General features: G+C 37.8%; 1 protein-coding gene across 4 annotated transcripts in view; it reads left to right on the forward strand.

Annotated features, from left to right (window-relative positions):
- dpp6a (dipeptidyl-peptidase 6a) overlaps positions 1 to 19,747 on the forward strand; it is a 455,219-nt gene that overhangs the window by 354,701 nt on the left and 80,771 nt on the right. For all 4 annotated transcript variants that reach the window (XM_056450197.1, XM_056450196.1, XM_056450194.1 and 1 more), the window contains exons 4-6: positions 10,475 to 10,569; positions 13,474 to 13,548; positions 19,249 to 19,301. In XM_056450197.1, coding sequence (XP_056306172.1) covers positions 10,475 to 10,569; positions 13,474 to 13,548; positions 19,249 to 19,301 — 223 coding nt within the window. The remainder of the gene's footprint in view (positions 1 to 10,474; positions 10,570 to 13,473; positions 13,549 to 19,248; positions 19,302 to 19,747) is intronic.

Consider the following 19,747-nt stretch of genomic DNA (forward strand, 5'->3'; position numbering starts at 1 on the left):
GATATGAGATATAAGGTCTGTAGTTCAAGGTCTTGTGGCCTGGTGTATAATAACATTTGTTATATTTGTGCTGCTCAGACGAAGAGCACTGGAACACACGCAACTAAGATTATTCAATAAACTCTGCTCATTTATTATCATCACTTCATCTCCTGCTTCTGCTCTTCTCTGGGTTTTGTTCCACAGTCAACTCCTATATTGATAGTAGACTGTTAATTCAGTTGAATACTGGTTAATGGGTTTGGGTACTAGCAACTCTGCATACGTGTTGTCCAGAGACTTGGAGAAACTGACATTTCCTCACAAGATCTTGTGTCTGGGGCTGGATCTAATTGATCTGGCATGGAGAGTGGGATCTAACATATGGAACTCAGTGTTTTAACTATGTGTAATAGCATAGTGTGTGTTGTAAGTAATAATTTTAAGTTCTAACATTTTATGTAGGCTTTGCAAGTGTCTATTCGAATAATCTTGTACATCTGACCAGTGTGTGTGCAGTATGTGGGTTTTCAGCTTTATGATGGACAGCCTTGGCTGTATAATAAAGCATCATGTTCTTTAATGTGGCTGCTTGGGGCAGACTTTTCTGTGGCTTGCTGGCTCGTGCTCTGGGTTACGACAGCAGGTGGTGAAAAATGAGCCACACGGTCGACCTTGATCAGCATTGCTGATAACTATAAATCACACAGAAAACAGCCGTTCAAGGCAGGCAGGAGGCATTGGTTCTGTTATATTACAGCCTGTCTGCTTTAGAGAAGGAAAGGAACGGGACAGGTCTTCCCTAAGGATACGTGGCTCAGATCACAATATGTGAAGTGACATTGGTACAATTCAAGAGGCTGAGGATGTGATTTACACTGATTCGGTTATGCATGGGGTACTGCCTTCCTGAGGTCAGAGTCCTTTTCACTTCATTTCAGTCACTTCATTGGTAGTTATTTCTCTTTAAAAATTGGATTTAAAAAGTTAGAGATTGAACTAAAGTACTAAAGTAAAGAAGGAAGGAAAAAGGAGGGAAATATTAAAAAGCAAGAAAGGACGGAAAAGTAAGCAAGGAAGGAAGGAAAGAAGGAAGCAAAGAAGGAAAGAAGGATGGTAGGAAGGAAGGACGGAAGGGAAAAGTAAGTTAAATGGGGAAAAAAGGTAGGAAGGAAAGAAGGAAGGAAGTAAATGTAATAAAGTAAAGACGGAAGGAAGGAAATAGGAAGGAATGAAAAAGGAAGGAAGGAAATAAAGAAAAAAAAGGAAGCAAGGAAGGAAGGTAATAAGAAAAAGAAATGAAGGAAGGCAGGAAGGAAGGAAGGAAGGAAATGGTATGCAAGTAAGGAATCAAGCAAGGAAGTAAAGAAGGAATGACGGAAAAAAGTAATTAAATGAGTTAGGGAGAAAGGAAGGTAGAACGAAAGGAAGGAAAAAGGAAAGGAATAAGAAAAAAGAAGGAAGGAAGGATGAAAAAAGGAATGAAGAAAAAGTAAGCAAGGAAGGAAGGAAGGAGGAAAGGGAGGAAAAAATAAACAAGTAATGATGGAAGGAAGGAGTAAAAAGTAAGGAAGGAAGGAAGGAATGAAGGAAGGAAGGAACGAAGGAAAAAAGAATGTTAAAACGAAAGTAAAAAAAGAAAAAGTAAACAAGGAAGGAAGGAAGGAAAAGTGAAGGTAATGAAAAATTAAGGAAGGAAGGAAGGAAAAAAGGAAGGAAGGAATAAGGAAGAAAGGAAATAGGAAGAAGGAAGGAAGGAAGGAAGGAAGGAAGGAAGGAAGGAAGGAAGGAAGGAAGGAAGGAAGGAAGGAAGGAAGGAAGGAAGGAAGGAAGGAAGGAGGGAGGGAGGGACAAAATAAGTAAACAAGTAAGGACGGAAGGAAAGGTGAAGGAAGAAAGGATGTAAGGAAGAAAAGAAAAAGGAATGAGGAAGGAAAGAGGGAAGGACAAGTAAGCAAGGAAGGAAGGAGGAAGATAAACGTAAGAAAGGAAGGAAGATTGAAGGAAATAAAAAAGAAGGAAGGAAATAGGAAAAAGGAAGAAATAAAGGAAAAAGTAAACAAGTAAAGAAGGAAGGAAAAGGGAAGGAAGAAAAGATGTAAGGAAGCAAGGAAGGAAGAAAAAAGTAAGAAAGGACGGAAGGAAGGAAAAGTAAGCAAGTTAGAAAGGAAGAAAAATGAAGGAAGGAATGAATTTGGCTATATATTAATTTTAAAGCCCAAACTCTAAAACCCTAAATGAAATGTAACAGCAGTCTTTGTAACTACCTGCTTCCAGCTGGCATAATTGGAAAGTCACTGTCCATCAGTTTAGCTATGCAAACAGTGCTCTTGATGCTTTCATAATGAGGAACTGAACCAGTGAAGCGCAACTTTTGGATGGCACCCAAAATAATATATCTAAAGCTTGTTTTCCATTGAGGATTGGCCGTTGCTCTATTAAAATCAAATTTAACAGGTATATTAAAAGTAGGGTTAAAGTAAATGTGAAAAGAGTATCATATTTTAGATGTTATTATTATTTGTACTGATAAACTGCAGAATTAGAGGGTTGTGGCTCTGTGGTTAGCACTGTCGTCTCACTGCAAGAAGGTTGCTGGTTCGAGTCCCAGCTGGGCTAGTTTGCATGTTTTCCCAGTGTTGGCGGGAGTTTCCTCCAGGTGCTCCGTTTTTTCCTGTACAGTTCAAACACATGCGCTATAGTTGAATTATATATATGAATTTTCTCATGAAGCATTATGGGAGAGCATAGCGTCCATTGCATGCGTACCTCAGAATCTTGCCAGACGTAGTAGGTCATCCGGGAACTTCTCGCATACTGTTTTTGGTTTTGCATACTGTTTTTCATACTACTCGGCTCGCATTCTGTTTTTAGCATACTATTTAGTATGGAAGTATGTTATTTTGGATGCAGCACTTTCCTCAGTTCATCATCTTCTTCATTAAATGAAAGTGAAACTGGGATCACTTTGAGTGTTTTGCGCATGAGCGTCTCCAGGTGATGTTAACTGTAACATCAGCAGCTTCAGGCATGTGAACAAAAGTCCAGCATGAGGCATTTCTTTAAAAATTATGCATTTACGCCAGCCGTTTTGGACATCGGTGTCACATCGGTGCCTTTTGTTTAGTCTTGAGGTGTTAAACACCAACGAAAAGCGGGGTAAACCAGCATTTGGACTGAGTGATACAAAATACTGTAGCAAATTGGCAGTCAATTTGAATGTTATCAGTGGTTATCAGCCTATAGATATTAGCCTTTAGGGGCCTTCTGCACCTACTAGTAGGCTCAGAAGGCTGTTTTCATCCATCGCATACATTAACCGAAAGTTAAAGAGAATTATTTATATTCTTTATTAAATTTCCAATAATTGTATTTTATTAACATCTACCCCATACCCCAACCATAAACCCAACCGTCACAGTAATGTAAAAACAGATCTGGATCTGGAGTCTTCTCTATTAGTATAGCTGATTAACCATGAGTATGGATGAAAAGAGCATTCTGAGCCTACTAGTAGGCACAGAAGGCCCCTACTGGCCCATATCTATCAGCTGATAACCATTAATACACTCATTCAATCGAATGATAACTTGCGAAATTGGATAGAACTAAAGATTTACAATTGTATGCGCTAATGTATGTCCAAAAAGCCATGAATGGCCATAAATCCAAATTCAGCGTGATCGATGGATCACCTTTAAATTGGAAGCATTTTGAATAATTTACAATTGCATTTCTTTTTATAGCTGTCCTGAGCCAGAGGGCAGCTGAGGTTTAAGGTGGATTTACAGCACAACAAATTGTCTGTCTTTTGCGACTCTCTCTGTTTCTCCAGCTCTAGCAGACACCTCTGCTTGCTGCAAATTACCTGTACAAGAAGAAGAAATCAATCTAATCAGGAGCGATTAAGCAGGAGCTGAAGCCGAAAGAAAAAGCTGCACTTGTTACGTAATCGCCAGATTTTCACTGCTCGGTGTGAAGCATCGTTTTATCACAGCGCAGTCTGGAAGAGCACTGCTCGGATGCCTTCTATAAGCCAGCCTTTATTTGTGTTAGAAAGTCGTATACTGAGATTTATTTAATTATTTATTTTTTCAGTATTTGCTTCAGTATTGGCTCTGCAAAGTCAGCACAGCCTCTGGCAAACAGTCATTTTTTTATTTTTATTTACAGAACTGAATGTTGAACATGGCTTTATTCGCTTCAAGGGTCTGAAAGAGGTTTAGCAGATGTTTTAGAGTTTTGCTTGAGTAAATCATTAATGATGTTTTGTCTTTATTTATTAATTTATTTGCTTGCGTAATACATTTTTTATATTACTATTAATAGTAGTATTAGTATAATTGGATTCAATTCACCTTTATTTGTTTAGCGCTTTTACAAAGTAGATTGTGTCAAAGCAGCTTCACATAGAAGGTCATAGTAAACTGAAACAGTGTCAGTTCAGTTTTCAGAGTTTAAATTCAGTTCAGTTTAGCTCAGTTCAGTGTGGTTTAATAATTACTGAGAGTCCAAACACTGAAAAGTAATCCATCGATGCGCAGATCTACAGATCCCGAACCATGCAAGCTATTATATTATGTATAAGTAGTAGTAGTAGTAGTAGTAGTAGTGATAGTCATCATGGTCTTGTAGTAAAATAGCATTTATTGAAGAAAAGTATGTTAATAATAAAAACAATAATAATATGTTGTCTTTATTGATTTATTTATTCATTTATTTGTTTGTGTATGCATTTTATTGTTGTTATTATTATTATTATTATTAGTAGTAGTAGTAGTAGCATTAGTAATAGTAGTAGTCATCGTCGTCGTCATTGCCCTTATTGTCCTCGTGTAGTAAAATAACATTTATCAAACAAAAAATATAATAAAAATAATAATATATTGTCTTTATTGATTTATTTATTGATTTATTTGCTTGTGTAATAAATGTTATTGTTGTTATTATCATTAGTAGTAGTAGTAGTAGTAGTAGTAGTAGTAGTAGTAGTAGTAGTAGTAGTAGTAGTATTAGTAATAGTAGTAGTAGTTATCGTCGTCGTCATTGCCCTAATTGTCGTTGTGTAGTAAAATAGCATTTATCAAACAAAAAATTATAATAACAACAATAATAGATTGTCTTTATTGATTTATTTATTTACTTATTTGCTTGGGTAAAACGTTTTATTATTGTTATTAGTAGGTGTAGTATTAGTAGTTTTAGTAGTAGTAATAGTAGTAGTCATTGTCGTTGTGAAGTAAAGTAGCATTTATCAAAATATATATATATAATAATAATAATATATTGTCTTTATTACATATTTATATGAGATTACGTGTTAGCTAAGTAGTTTTATGTTTCAAAATAGAATATGGAATATTCTCAAATAATATTTGTCAAGGAAACATAGGCCCCATATGAGCTGTTTACATATATTTCAATTAATATGGAAAACAAGTGCATGTTTTTACCAAAAATAATATTGGATTTTTTTAAAGGCGTGTGTGAGTAAAACAACATAATTTGCTGAAAAAAATGATGGGGTTTTCTCTAAAGAAGTTGCTACGACCCCAATTAGAGCATCATTATGGAAGTTTAACGTTATAACTAACGTGGTTCAAACGATGAATCTGTGACAAAGCAACTACGATTTAGGGAAACACTCGTCACTACATCGTTCTTTTCCCAAACGATACATCGTGCTATTATAGTTCAGCCGCGAGTCGCATCGTTGTTTGAGAAACACACCCCTGAACTGTACCATTTAGTGGAAACTAATCAATAGTGAGTGCATGTAATTGTTTTTCACTAGTTCAATGAATAGTTACACTGTAACTCAATCATTCATTCATTGATTCATTTTCTTTCCGGCTTAGTCAATTTATAAATTTGGGGTCGCCACAGTGGAATGAACCGCCAACTTATCCAGGATATGTTTTACGCAGCGGATGCCCTTCCAGCTGCAACCCATCTCTGGAAGACATCCATACACACTCATTCACACTCATACACAATGCGGAGGCGACAGCACTACCTACTGCGCCACCGCATCACCATCGTTAATTATTAATTACAATTTATTAATTGAAGTGTCAAGTGTTTATTTGGCATGTATGTGGAATTACAGCTTGTTTACAACTGTGTGATGCCTAAACCCCAGTTATCATTAGCCCCTTTCACACAGTGATACCAGTAAATATCCGGAAAATTTCCAGAACGAACTTACCGGTAAATTCAAAAAAGCTCTATTCACAGAGGCAAAGGATGTTCTGGAATTTTCCCGAAAAGTCAATTTACACATCTATTTCAAAATACCGGTAAATTCTGACAAAATTATGACCTTTAAATGGCTGCGCTTGTATTTGTAAACATAGAGGATATTGGGCAGAATCCAAAGGCAGAATGCGAACCGCAGCTAATGTTTACACATACATGTTTACAAATTCTGTGGATGGATAAGTATTGTGAACAACTTCGATAAAAACAAATCGAGCAACATTTTCACATGTCGAGATGCACGTAATATGTGCATGTGCTGACGCTCATCGGAGCACTCCTTCACTTGCATGCATCAAGCAACTGTAGCAGAGCTTGAAGGTAAAGAAACAGCGGTTTATCATAAGCATGTTATCGATAATTTTTTTACACAGTTGCCATTAAGAAGGAACATAGAAACGTTATCTGACTAACAACTAGCAGCTAAATGTGTCTGGAAAAATATTCGAAGACTTTTATTTTCAGTGCGGATGTGAATGCGTCAGAATGTTCTAATTGGCTGGAGTAGACGTCTCACGTCAGCACGTTCTAAACGTGAACGTGCTCTTTCCAACAATTTTCCTTCAGCGTTCAAGCAGAGCAGCATTCCGGCAAATTACCGGTAATGTTACAACTCCTCTTTCCAGAAAATTGCCAGAAGGAATTTATCGGTATTTTCAAAAAAGGCCCGTTCACACATACAGACTTTTCCAGAAAATTGCCGGTAAACAACCAAAAATAAACCTTAAACTCCACAAGTTTGGAGCATTATGTCTTACTTCTTTATTTTGGACTTACAGAATAATAACTTAGGGGATTCACGTCCACAAATAAATGTGGTTGTCACATCTTCAACTTTATAGCATGTAGATGTAACATGTATCAGGCAGAGAGACAGAAACAAAGACCTGCTGTCAGGTGAAGATATGCGGCGGGTGCCAGATCAGAGACAGAGCCTTGTCCTAGAACAAATTGAGACAGAAAGGACCGATAAAGAAATAGCGAGGTAAAGAGGGATGAAAGGAGTCGTGCTTGGGGGTGTGTAGCAGAGGACAAGAGGGGAAACGAAAGCAAGAAAGTGAAGGTGAGTGAGTTTTGCCCTGAAGAACAAAGTAGTAGAGAGAAGGTGAACGCTGTGTTTGAATGAGTGACCCGGGGCTCCACTGCAGGAAGTGCTGTGTGCCAGTTCCTGCTGCTCGCCTCCATCAGAAAACAGCCAGAGCACAGCAGAGGCCAGGAGACTCCGAGATCACGATTCTTACTGACAGGAAAAGACTTGAAGAGAAAGTTCCTCGTAGCAAAACATACCTAAAGATACAGACAGCATATGAAATGACATGAAATTCCAACCCGCCCACATAGCAGCGTGTTTATGTGCTCGTGACGGCGGTTCCAAACAGCAGGCAACCAAAATATCGTCTTTTTTTTGCTCAAAATTTAGGGCAGTGCTTCCTTTATCTTTTTTATTTATAAGGCAAAATCAGAAAAAAAAAGATCAGTGAAAACCTTCATCTAAGATGACAGATGGAGTCAAGGGAAATATCATTTGGATCTAGATTTGCATTTCCCAAAAGAAATATCAGCGGCACCGAAATAATATCGTTGAAGGTTTAGTTGAGTTTTGGATTTAGTCTTTGCTCAGTGTAAAAGAATATGACTGTTTGAGTGCTATAAAGCAAGAAATGACCTGTAACGATTCACTGTTGTAGCAAATTCAATAGCTCAAATATAGGCTAAGTATGGAATAAACTTGGAATAAAACCTCCAGAAGTGTTCTCCAATAATCTTTCAGTAAGCATTTCTTTAACGGGGTGGTCCAGAGTTTATTTTTAAGGCTTAGTCGTGTTTATAAGATGCAAAGCAATGTGTGCTCTTGCTTCATTTGTAAAAAATCTTACTTTGATTATATGCAGCTACTCAGCTAACAAAACGACTGTCATATGTTATATGTCTGACTGACATATCCATGTACTATCAAATACAGTGTGGGCCTGAATTAGACATAAAATTAAGAGGACACAGCTGAAGCTCACGCCTGCTCTCTAAAGTCAAACCTGTCTATACATGATCCCAGGGTTGACAGTGCATGTCAAAGCACAAAACAGACATGAAGGCAAAGGAATTGTCTGTAGACCTCTGAGACAGGATTGTCTCGAGGCACAAGACTGGGGAAGGTTACAGAAAAAAAATCTGCTGTCCTGAAAGTTCCAATGAGCACAGTGGCCTCCATCATCTGTAAGTGGGAGATGTTTGGAACCACCAGGACTCTTCCTAGAACTGGCTGGCCATCTAAGCTGAGTGATCAGAGGGTGAAGGGCCCTAATCAGGGAGGTGATCAATAACCTGATGGTCACTCTGTCTGAGCTCCAGCGTTCTTCTGTGGAGAGAGGAGAACCTTACAGAAGGACAATCTGTGCAGCAATCCACCAGTCAGGCCTGTATGGTTGGGTGACCAGACAGAAGCCACTCCTTAGTAAAGGGCACATAGCAGCCTGCCTGGAATTTGCCAAAAGGCACCTGAAGGACTCTCAGACCATAAGAAACAAAATTCTCTGGTCTGATGGAGTGAATGCCAGGCATCATGTTTGGAGAAACAAGGCACCGCTCACCAGGCTAATACCATCAGCAGCAGGAACTGGAAGACTAGTCAGGATAGAGGGAAAGATGAATGCAGCAATGTACAGAGACATCCTGAAAGAAAACCTGCTTCAGAGTGCTGTTGACCTCAGACTGGGGCGACGGTTGATCTTCCAGCAGAAAAATGACCAAAAGCACACTGCCAAAATATCAATGGAGTGGCTTCACAACAACTCTGTGAATGTCCTTGAGTGGCTCAGCCAGAGCCCAGACCTAAATCCGATTGAACATCTCTGATCTGAAAATGGTTGTACACCATCGCTTCCCATCCAACCTGATAGAACTTGAGAGGTACTGCAAAGAGGAATGGGCCGAAGACAGGAGTGTCAAGCTTGTGGCATCATATTAAAAAAGACTTGAGGTTGTAATTGCTGCCAAAGGTGCATCAACAAAGTATTGAGCAAAGGCTGTGAATACTTATGTACGTGTGATTTTTCAGGTTTTTATTTGTAATAAATTTGCAACAATTTGAAAAGAAAACTTTTTTTACATTGTCATTATGGGGTATTGAGTATAGAATGTTGAGGAAAATAAATGAATGTAATCCATTTTGGAAAAAGTGAAGCGCTATGAATACTTTCGGGATGCACTGTAAAAAAAATGTTGACAGACAGAGAGACGCAGTTCAAAAGGAGCACAGTTAAATGTCTGGGATGAGCTTAGAGGAGACCTGTAAAATGAGTGATGTGTGGAGAAGTGTGTTTAGAGCTCACTTGTCTGAATGTGTGATGGATAGAGTGTGAGAGATGAATGAGAGCAGAGGGGAAGAGGATGCTTAATGAGGTTCTGATCTGAAACGCACGGCCCAACATCAGGTCAGAGGAAAAGTGAGAAGGAAGGGAATTTGTCAAGTCGACAAATGATTGTTCTGGCATCTTATCAGCATGCCAGTCAACTTCAGGCATGGAAATACCAGCACGAAGGGCACCTTTCTTCCAACAATCAGCATAAAATGAGCAAATTTAACATTCAGAGGATTACAACAACCATTATAGGAGTGGGGGGTTGGGGGGGATGCTTTTCTGTTTTATAATTCATCATGCTGCACATTAAACATTGGATATTTTATGTCCATCTCAGAATTAGTTTCAGTTCATTCTATTTCGAACATATCTAAGGCATGAAAGGAAAACTATTAATTGCATTCCATGTGACTGCAGCAATCTGTCCATTTAGAACAGCAGCGCCTTCCACTTTTGTGATGGTAATTGTGTCACCTCTTATCACCGATTAGTTATGCAAGCACGATAAAAAAGCCTTTGCGTACTATTCTCATAATCCGCAATTAAACCTGCCGATGAGGCTGTTTGCTCATTTTGCGTTCTTCTCACCAAGGGCTGTGTGCTACATTGCAGACCTCTCAAAGAGCTTTTCTGCTGATGTCCTTGCCAAAGTCACCGTCACATGTGGAAAACCCAAAATGAAAAGTTTTATCATTCCTTTTCAACTGTCAGCCCCCCTGGTACAGCAAGAGAGCGTTGGGGGCACATTCATGACTAGATTATTGACAGTTTAAAGCAGCCTGATTAGAACTTTTATGGCGCACGCGGCTTCACTACTAACTCATTTCTCCTTGACGTTCTATAGGGCTAACACTTATCCTTTTATCCTCTCCCTTTAGGTAATGAGCTTCTCTATCGTACCCGTGAAGGTGACGTGGTTCGCTATAACATGGAGACCAACGAGAGCACGATCTTGGTGACAAACAGAAAGTTTGTAAGTGTCTTCTTTTACTCCCAGTCCTAATCCACTCTACAACTCTAAAGCATTTTAAAGATGTATAAATAAATCAATGGATTAGTAAACTTTTTCTGATTTCAAAGGGTTGTTCGGTTATGCTATTTACTCTTTCAACTCATTTAGTGTGCAATGTTGCTGCAAATTTAGAACTGCAAAGTTACAAAGAACAAAGTCACTCCAAAGGGAGTTATTCTCCACATCAGTAAGCACGGTTTATAAACCCACTCAAACACCCTGATTGAAGTCCTGAGCTTTCTTTTGGGAAAGTACAAGTCACAGTATCCCAAATTTAAATTATTCCTACCTAAGTCATGCCCACATGGGCAAGGCCTGGTTTAGTTAAGTCTAACAGCAGTTCATAACTATTTTATATTAGTGGCTGGTTTGCAGTGTTAGGCAAGCTACTGTATTTGGAAAATGTAGAAAGCTAAGCAACAGTATCTGTTACTCTGCTTTAAATGTAGCTTAACTGTACTTAGGTTACCCCTGAGAACATCTACTGCATATGTCTCAAACTCGATTCCTGGAGGGCCGCATCTCTGCACAGTTTTGCTCCAACCCTAATCAAATACAGCTGATCCAACTAATCAAGGTGTTCAAGACTACTAGCTACAAGACTCCAGCTGTGATTTGGAGGTGGTTGGAGCTAAACTATGCAGAGCTCTTCAGGAATTGAGTTCTGATCTACTACATCTTAAGTGTCACATGGTTTAGGGCTGGGACACACCAAGCAGACAGTTGACCATTGGGCTTCATTGGCCTGTTGTTCAACATCTGTTCAGCTAGTCAGTTTGGTGTGTTCTACATGTTGCCCCTCGTTGGGTTAACGTCAAATCAATTTGGCCCAATTCAGCATGTAGAATCAGCATTGGCCATTGACTGAGGTGAGTGCTCTGATTGGTTATTTAGGTATAATTGAGATCAAAACCTAAAGTGACGTAGCAAGTGAACAATTCAAGTCAAGAATTGACTGAGAATCACACTGAGTCTGGCTGTAACTTTGCTAAATTTCTAATATATTTGCAAACAATATAGATTATTTGATAATCAGACAAATTTGCACGAGCCAATTCCTCAGTGGTAAGTGACAAGTAGTGTGAAAATGGTGCTAAATGCTGCTTTGTTTATGTTTTTGCACTTGCTTGTGTAAAGTTCCTGTTTTCCTTTGTGGAATGAGAGAACATTCCATTGAGAAAACACAAGATTACTGCCCCCTGTGGGAAAGACATGTCATTTTTGTCAGCTGCTATCCATTTGGTGTGCTCACTGACAGCTTGTTGGTCCAGACGGAACCAGACACGAGCTGTAATGTGGCGACAACAAAGTTGAATTTTGTTGGTGCTAGTTATTTGCCGTCAGCTTGGTGTGTCCTGGCCTTTAGTCAGCTCTGTTAATAGCAGTGGCATCACTTAATGATCCAAGATTGTTAAATGTAGCTTGTTTGGACACTATTGCAGCACTTGTCAAAAAGGAGCTTTGCTACTGAAAGATATTTGAATCAGAGACCAGAGATGCTACTGCCATGCTACTGACAACTATAGTTAAGCTGATAGTGGCACTACTTGTAGGGATGCTACTAAGTCCCTTCATTGAATTTGGGTAACAGTTGGTACTGAAATTTTAAATACGTCCATTTCCCACCAACATTTAAACAATGTAGCAAGCTAAGCAACAGTATCAGTTACTCTACTTTAAATGTGTTGCATTGTAGTTACCTCAAATTACAGTGATGATAGGTTAAGTAACCTCTAAATATACATATCTAAATATGTCGTAATAGTTTTACACCTCTTCAGAAAAATATCAGTCTTCATTTGTAGACATGCAGTCATTATTTTCATTATATAGACCTGTTTAAGTCTCTGAATCCACTGAGCCATCCTTTGGAGAACTTTCTTGCATCCAATGTACTGTTATCATTTTTTTTTGCAACCAGTAAGGACTAATCTTGTTTCTTCATTAAGCATTTCTTTGGACAGTGCTCCCAGTAAGCACATCATTGGATCGAGGGGTATTTCTATATCTAATATCTTATCTATTTCTTTTTTTTTTAATTTTCCAAAATTCTTGAATCTTAGGACAGTCCCAAAAATGTGGGTATGATCTCCAATTTTACCACATTCTCTTCAAAACAAAGCAACAGATTGTCCCTTTACATATGTAGAAATTACAAAAGGAGTATTAAAATACCTCATTTTTACTTTCCGATCAAATTCTTTCCATAATTGACTATTAATTCCTTTATGACATCCTTCACATAACTCAATCCAGACCTTATCCTCAATTATGGTATTTAGTTCTAGTTCCCATTTTCCTTTAACGTGATCTGTATTTTGTACAGTAATATTTACTAATCTTCATTGCCTGTAATATGAAATGACTGAACATAAACAATCGAAAATGCTCATTTGAGTAGAAAACGTTTCAATCTAAACTCTTCATATATATTTTTTTCACAAATGTGTCACATTAGTAAAGATAAATGTATTATAAATGTCTCATTGCATCCATGCTGTGAGACGTTACATTGCTCTGCAGTATAAATGACTCCACCATCTCACACAGCACATCACCGGACCGGCAGTTCTATTGTTATTAATAGCGCTGAAAACGTCCATCATTAGAGCAATGTTCTGTGTAGCTCGTTAACAGCCTCAGATCGTTAAAAGTGGGCCTGGCGGGATGAAAAACAGTGGAGGCGAGGACACCGAACATGATGTTTGTTGAGAATCAAAGAGTGGCAGCTCTGATTAATGCCACGCTCTTCTCCTGTCTGCACGCTGCAATCTGTCACAGTCATTTAAGAAATATGGTAATGAAAGTACGCTCGCAGAAATGTACCTCATGTACCTTTTTTTTTTTCCTCTGTTCTCTTCACAGGAAATGTACAAAGCCAGCAAATATGAAGTTTCCCCTGATATGAAACTCGTTCTGCTGGCCTACAACGTGCAGCTGGTGAGGCCTGTGTTTATTTGGATGTTGTATATGTGTGTGCTGAGACGAAAGTAATCATGGTATGATGTGAAAGGGCTGGTCACACTCCACTGCCTCTCCAGAAGCAAATACACCCCGCTGAAGTGACAGAAAGCGCACACACACTCGCGCCTAGTGACAGCATGAGATGGAGAAGGAGAGATGCAGTTTTCACACTTGGTTTGATTGGTTGGTCCAAACTCAACTTCTGTTCCACACTCTCACCTATTCAGATTGCATTATGGCCCGTTTCCACTGAGTGGTACGGTACGGTTCGGTTCGGTACGCTTTTATGGCCGTTTCCACTGTCAAAAGGCGTACCATTTTTTAGCACCCTTTCGAAAGGGTACCAAACACGAGAAAGGGTACCAAAACGTGGAGCTAGACGCACATCTGAACGCTGATTGGTTACAGAGATACGTCATGAGCTCGTGGAGCTAGCCAGAATAAAAACAAAGGAACCGCCATGTTTTAAATACACAGCCGAGACATTAAATCGTAATACTACATGCATATAATAGCGAGCCATAGATGACTCGAGCTCAAACAAACCCTATCATTGTCTTGATGAACAGCCACAAAGTCTGCCGTGTCCTGTTGTTGTTGTTTTACACCGTCTAAACGTGCGAGCGGTTTTCGCTTTCTCCAGAGAGCTCACGATTGCGGCTATATTTAAAATAACAAACTGCTTGAGCTGGGGTCCGTTCTTCGTACATGGATTACTCAATTAGCTGGATTTGGTTATTGATGATTTGACACAATCCAGGATCATTTCATTCTTCAAAACTGATCCGAGAGTTGTTGTCATAGCAACAGTTCTGGTAGCTCAAACCTGCTAGGGAGCAGGCTCATTTCATATAAATAGGTTTAGATCGGCTTATTCAAGCAGAGAAAATACAAAAAGTATGTACCGATTTCTGATATTTTCTTACAGTAGTACCGGTATTTATATACACTTGGGAAAATAGTAAATATATAATTTATAATTATATATATATATATATATATATATATATATATATATATATATATATATATATATATATATATATATATATATATATATATATATTAAAGAGTTAAAAATATATATATTAAGAAAACTTATGCAATCTGCACTCCGAAATAAAAGTACAAAGACTGCCACCTGGTGGTTCAAAGAGAAAATTTATTGATATGAACTTTTTAGATCGCTTTAGTACAATTTGTGTATGATAATAGACATCTTTTTATTTTTAAGAGCAATAATACATTTGTGCAGTCATAAACATGTTTTGACAGTTAATATGACGGTGATTTGATGCTTCACAAAAGTTGCCAGATGCCTTTACCAATATCAAAATGCTTTTGTAAACATCCAGTTATTCTTTATACTGATTAAGAAACAGGCTACAATAATACTACTATGGCTACTATAATAAAAAAAATAGCTCTAACTGTAAAACTAAATAAATTGGTAGTTTGGTAGTCATCTGTAAAAAACTGTAATATCAAGTTAAAACATAGGGGACATACTGTATCTATACCATATATTATTTAAAGTTTTTTACAGACGCTAGGACACATTTCTCAATACTTAGGTCACTTTTGCAAAACTCTTCACACATATCTCCTTACCGACTTTCAGCTTGGCAAAGCAGTTCATTTCACATTCAAAGTGCACTACAACTACCAAAACCCTTTATTCAGGTGTCAAATAAACTCATTCTTCCAGAACACTAGTAAAGGTTGAAAGCCGACAAACACACTTTGTCACCCAGAAAACAATGAGCTAAAAAACATTAACAACATGTAGCATCACAGTGCTTTCTTGTGTAAAAAACACACATCTCTGTTTATAATAGCAATATATATATTGTTTATAACTGCAATATATGTTACTGGAATGAATCAGACATGATGCAGAATTCCTCAATATTTTATGTGGTTTTTTATTTATTTATGCTTGCACTAAGTAATTCCAAAAAACAAGAATTTGTATACACACCATCCACTGATAAAGATACAATAGTAATGCTAATCTTGCTGGTTAAACTGCATTTTAGATTTGAAATATGTTTCAATCAAATATTGCTGTTGAATTTTGCTGTCTTATTCAGTTTTGCATCATGTTATTGTTTTGAACATCAGTTTAACAGTTTTGAAAGCAGTATAAGCACGTGCAAAATGTCCTGTAAGTAATTTTTGGCAGTTGTTGTGTCTGAGTGAGAAAAGAGTTGATGAAATTTGAGAGATGTAGTTATTGAATGCATTTTGTTCCAAAACAATGATAATTGATCCTTAGTTTAACCCACATAGACTTCTGTTGTGTTCACTGTGTGAAGAGTTTTGCAAAAGTGACTTAAGTATTGAGAAATGTGTCCTAGCGTCTGTAAAAAACTGCAATCCATATAGTAATTCATCAGATAACAGTTTTAAAAAAGCAATGAAATTTTTAACCAGTCAGTCATTGTCAAAAGGAAATTTTGCACTTGCTATGGAGTACATGATACACTGCTCAGATTGTGTCTTAACTTTAGGTGCAATTTGCATGTGTGTGTGTGTGTGTGTGTGTGTGCGTGCGTGTGTGTGTGTTTAAACATACAATTTAGCATTTAGCGATTGTTTACGTCCATTTGGCAATTTCAGTGATCATACAGTAAACACCCTTCATCTTCTCATCAGTGACATAGTCTAAACAGCCTCTGGGTCATTGCGTGTAAAGATTTTGGACATCTTTTTGGACACTTTTAATACTACTCAAAGGTTTGATTAATTTATAAAGCGCCCATGTCTTTAGGTTCACTGCGATTTAATTTTTTATGTGCTGTTTAATTGGACAGGAATCACAGGACAGATTTTTTTACTCGGCCAATCCCCATAGACAAGAAAAAATAGAGTAGTGACTGCATGTTGGAGGGAAGTAGTGGAGTAAAAGTACCGATACAGCACTAAAAATGTACTCAAGGGGAAGTAAAAATACACATTTTTAAAACTACTTAGTAAATTACAATTCCTGAGAAAAACTACTCAATAGGGTATATGCCGAAGCATGCTAATGGGACTTTTAATTTGCCAGTAACCTGGGTTAAACGTTTCCAGTGAAATGTATGCCAATGCAAAATCGGAGCGTTTAAGGTCTGTTTTTTTTTTTTAAATCAGCGATCTCCACTGGTTTCCAGTGATTTCCGATATAAAGTGGGTCTCAGATTGTACAAGAACCACTGCATTAAATTAAATTTTTCCCGCCGTGTCTTTATAATACGAGCATTTATTTTACCCCAGTATATTCAATGGAGCTTCTGCGCTAGCCTGCCTATTCTGACAGGTGCTTGCGAGCAAGCAGCTTTTTGTCTCGTTTTACGCTTGAGCAACTAAATGAATGCCAAAGTCTGTTTAACTGATTGTATTTGAATTACATTACAACATCGATGGTGTAAAAGGAACCGTAATAAATGGAAAAAACTCACAATAACAGGTCACCGGAAGTTTATCAGTTTGGAAAAAACACTAGCTCGGCATATACCCTATTACAGTAATTTGAGTGTTTGTAATTTGTTACTGTACACCACTGACCATTTGTACAGTGTATGTTGTTTTTCCAATGAGAACAGCAAGTGGGTGAGAATTCTGTCCACTCAACTTCTTTTGGGAACCAAAAATGGCTCTTCTATGGCACTCCTACAAGAAGTATATTTTGGAAGCTTCATTTTTCCAGAGATAAAGCTTAATTCAGGAAAGGTCTTCCACAGTAAACCAACCTGTGCTCACACAGGCTTGATTCTGCATCTTAAGCGTGAAAGTGAAAGTAACATGCGAAAGCACAAAAGACTGAAGGACGCTTGAGCGGGACAGAGGAGGTGATGAGATAGTTTGATCAGGGTAGCTGTCGTACAGAGCTGAAGAGACTGAGGAGAAGATGTCATGAGCGCTGGGACAGTGACACCATAGCACTTCACACACACACACATACACACATGACAAGAAAGAGTGTGAGCGCTGCCTCTAGTTTGTTATTCAGTGCCCGTCCCAACACTACCTTGATGGATGACAACCTCGTCCCCCAGCTGTCATTGCACACACACACACACACACACACACACACACTCACGCACGCGCGCACACACACAACCATAACGGCACTCGTTCTTAGACTCTGTCACAGTGCTGCTTGCCCTTCACAAAGCAGCTCCATCTCTGTGCATCTGGAAGACAGAGGCTGGTGCTGAGTACAGGTGTTGAATGTTAATCTTTGACAGTATTAACACGTGTGTCAGCAGTGAGCATATGCTGCGGTCAGCCCTCTGCTTCACGGACAGCTGTTGACACCATCCTCAGAGTCGTATAACTGCACACCTGCTTTCTAGTATTGAATGAGGCATGTGAATATTAGTAAATGAGATCAGCCTTTTAAATCAGATTGGTTGAGTAGGATTTTATTTTTTATATTTTTTTTTTTTTTTGTATTATTTGTATTATTTTAATTTAATTAATATATCTTATTTATTTATTTTATTTTATTTGTATATTTTTTTAATTGATGTATTTTATTTTATTGTTTTCGTGTTTTATTTTTCATTAAATAATTTTTCGTACATTGTTCTTTCATTCATTCATTTTCTTTTCGGCTTAGTCCCTTTATTAATCTGGGGTCGCCACAGCAGAATGAACCGCCAACTTATCCAGCATTTGTTTTATGCAGCGGATGCCCTTCCAGCTGCAACCCATCTCTGGGAAATACATACACACTCATTCACCACAGACAATTTAGCCTTCCCAATTCACCTGGGCCGCATGTTTTTGGACTGTGGGGGAAACCGGCGCACCCAGAGGAAACCCACGCGAACGCAGGGAGAACATGCAAACTCCACACAGAAATGCGAATTGACCCAGCAGAGGCTCAAAATAGCGACCTTCTTGTTGTGAGGCGACAGCACTACCTACCTAGGTTGCTCAAACTCCACACAGAAACGCCAACTGACCCAGCCGAGGCTCGAACCAGCGACCTTCTTGCCGTGAGGCTGTTGTGCTACCCACTGCACCACCATGCTGCCACAATTTCAATTTCATTATAAACAAATTAAATAATTTTTTGTTCAACCGGAACTAATAAGTAAAATAATAACTTTTATTTTATGTATTTATTATGAAAAAGTAACAAATAACTCAACATTTAGGTATTTAATAATGTATTATTATTATTATTATTATTATTATTATTATTATTATTATTATTATTATTATTATTATTATTATTTTGCTTTATTGTGGCACCTGACATTTTTTACTTCCCTTTTTGTATGCACGTATTACAATAATTCTGTTTTAATCAGTAAATATTTGATTTTGTTGCTGGGTTTTGTGCAAGAAACCAATACTGAAATATAACTTCAGTATAGTTGAAATTCATTGTCTAACGAAAATGTGAAATTCTACCATAGTATTGTAATGCCAATAACTGTATTATTTACAAATAAACAATTGGTGTGATCTCTGTTCTTCTGTTTTAAAAGCAGAAATGTGTTTAACTGTGATTTTTACCGGGTTCTCCTCACATTGTGGCTAAAATCATGTCTTAACTGCGGTAAAAACCCTGTAATGCACAGCCTCTCAAACTTTATGGCTAGTAATAGCTTTGTTGGTGCTCGTAACTGCTGTTCTCCTACAATTTAATTTCTCTGTGTTTGTCTCTGTGTTGTTCAGGTTTACGAGCACTCTTTCACCGCGGACTACATCATTTGCAGCCTGGAAACTCCGTAAGTTTGCTGAGCTCATATAACAGTCACATTCGTTTACAAAGTCCATTTGTCATTATACTAGCAAGGAAAAAACATCGATGCAGCAGTTTTCAGCTCACGCCAAATCCATTTAGAGAACTGAATCATCTTATACAGCTATCCTATGTTCCTATCAACATATCTGTCCTGTTATTAGCCAACAAACATAGTCAAAATTATTCATCATCCTGTGATTCTTTTTCAGATATTTCCCAAATGATGTTTAACAGAGTGAGGAAATTTTTAACAGAATTTCCTATAATACTTTTTTCTTCTGGAGAAAGTCTTATTTGTTTTATTTCAGCTAGAATAAAAGCAGTTTTTATTTTTTTAAACCATTTTAATGATAATATTATTAGCTCCCTTTAGCAATATATTTTTTTAATTGTCTACTGAACAAACCATCATTAAACTATGACTTGCCT

Source organism: Danio aesculapii, chromosome 24 (assembly GCF_903798145.1).
Source record: "Danio aesculapii chromosome 24, fDanAes4.1, whole genome shotgun sequence".
Classification (NCBI taxonomy): Eukaryota; Metazoa; Chordata; class Actinopteri; order Cypriniformes; family Danionidae; genus Danio; species Danio aesculapii.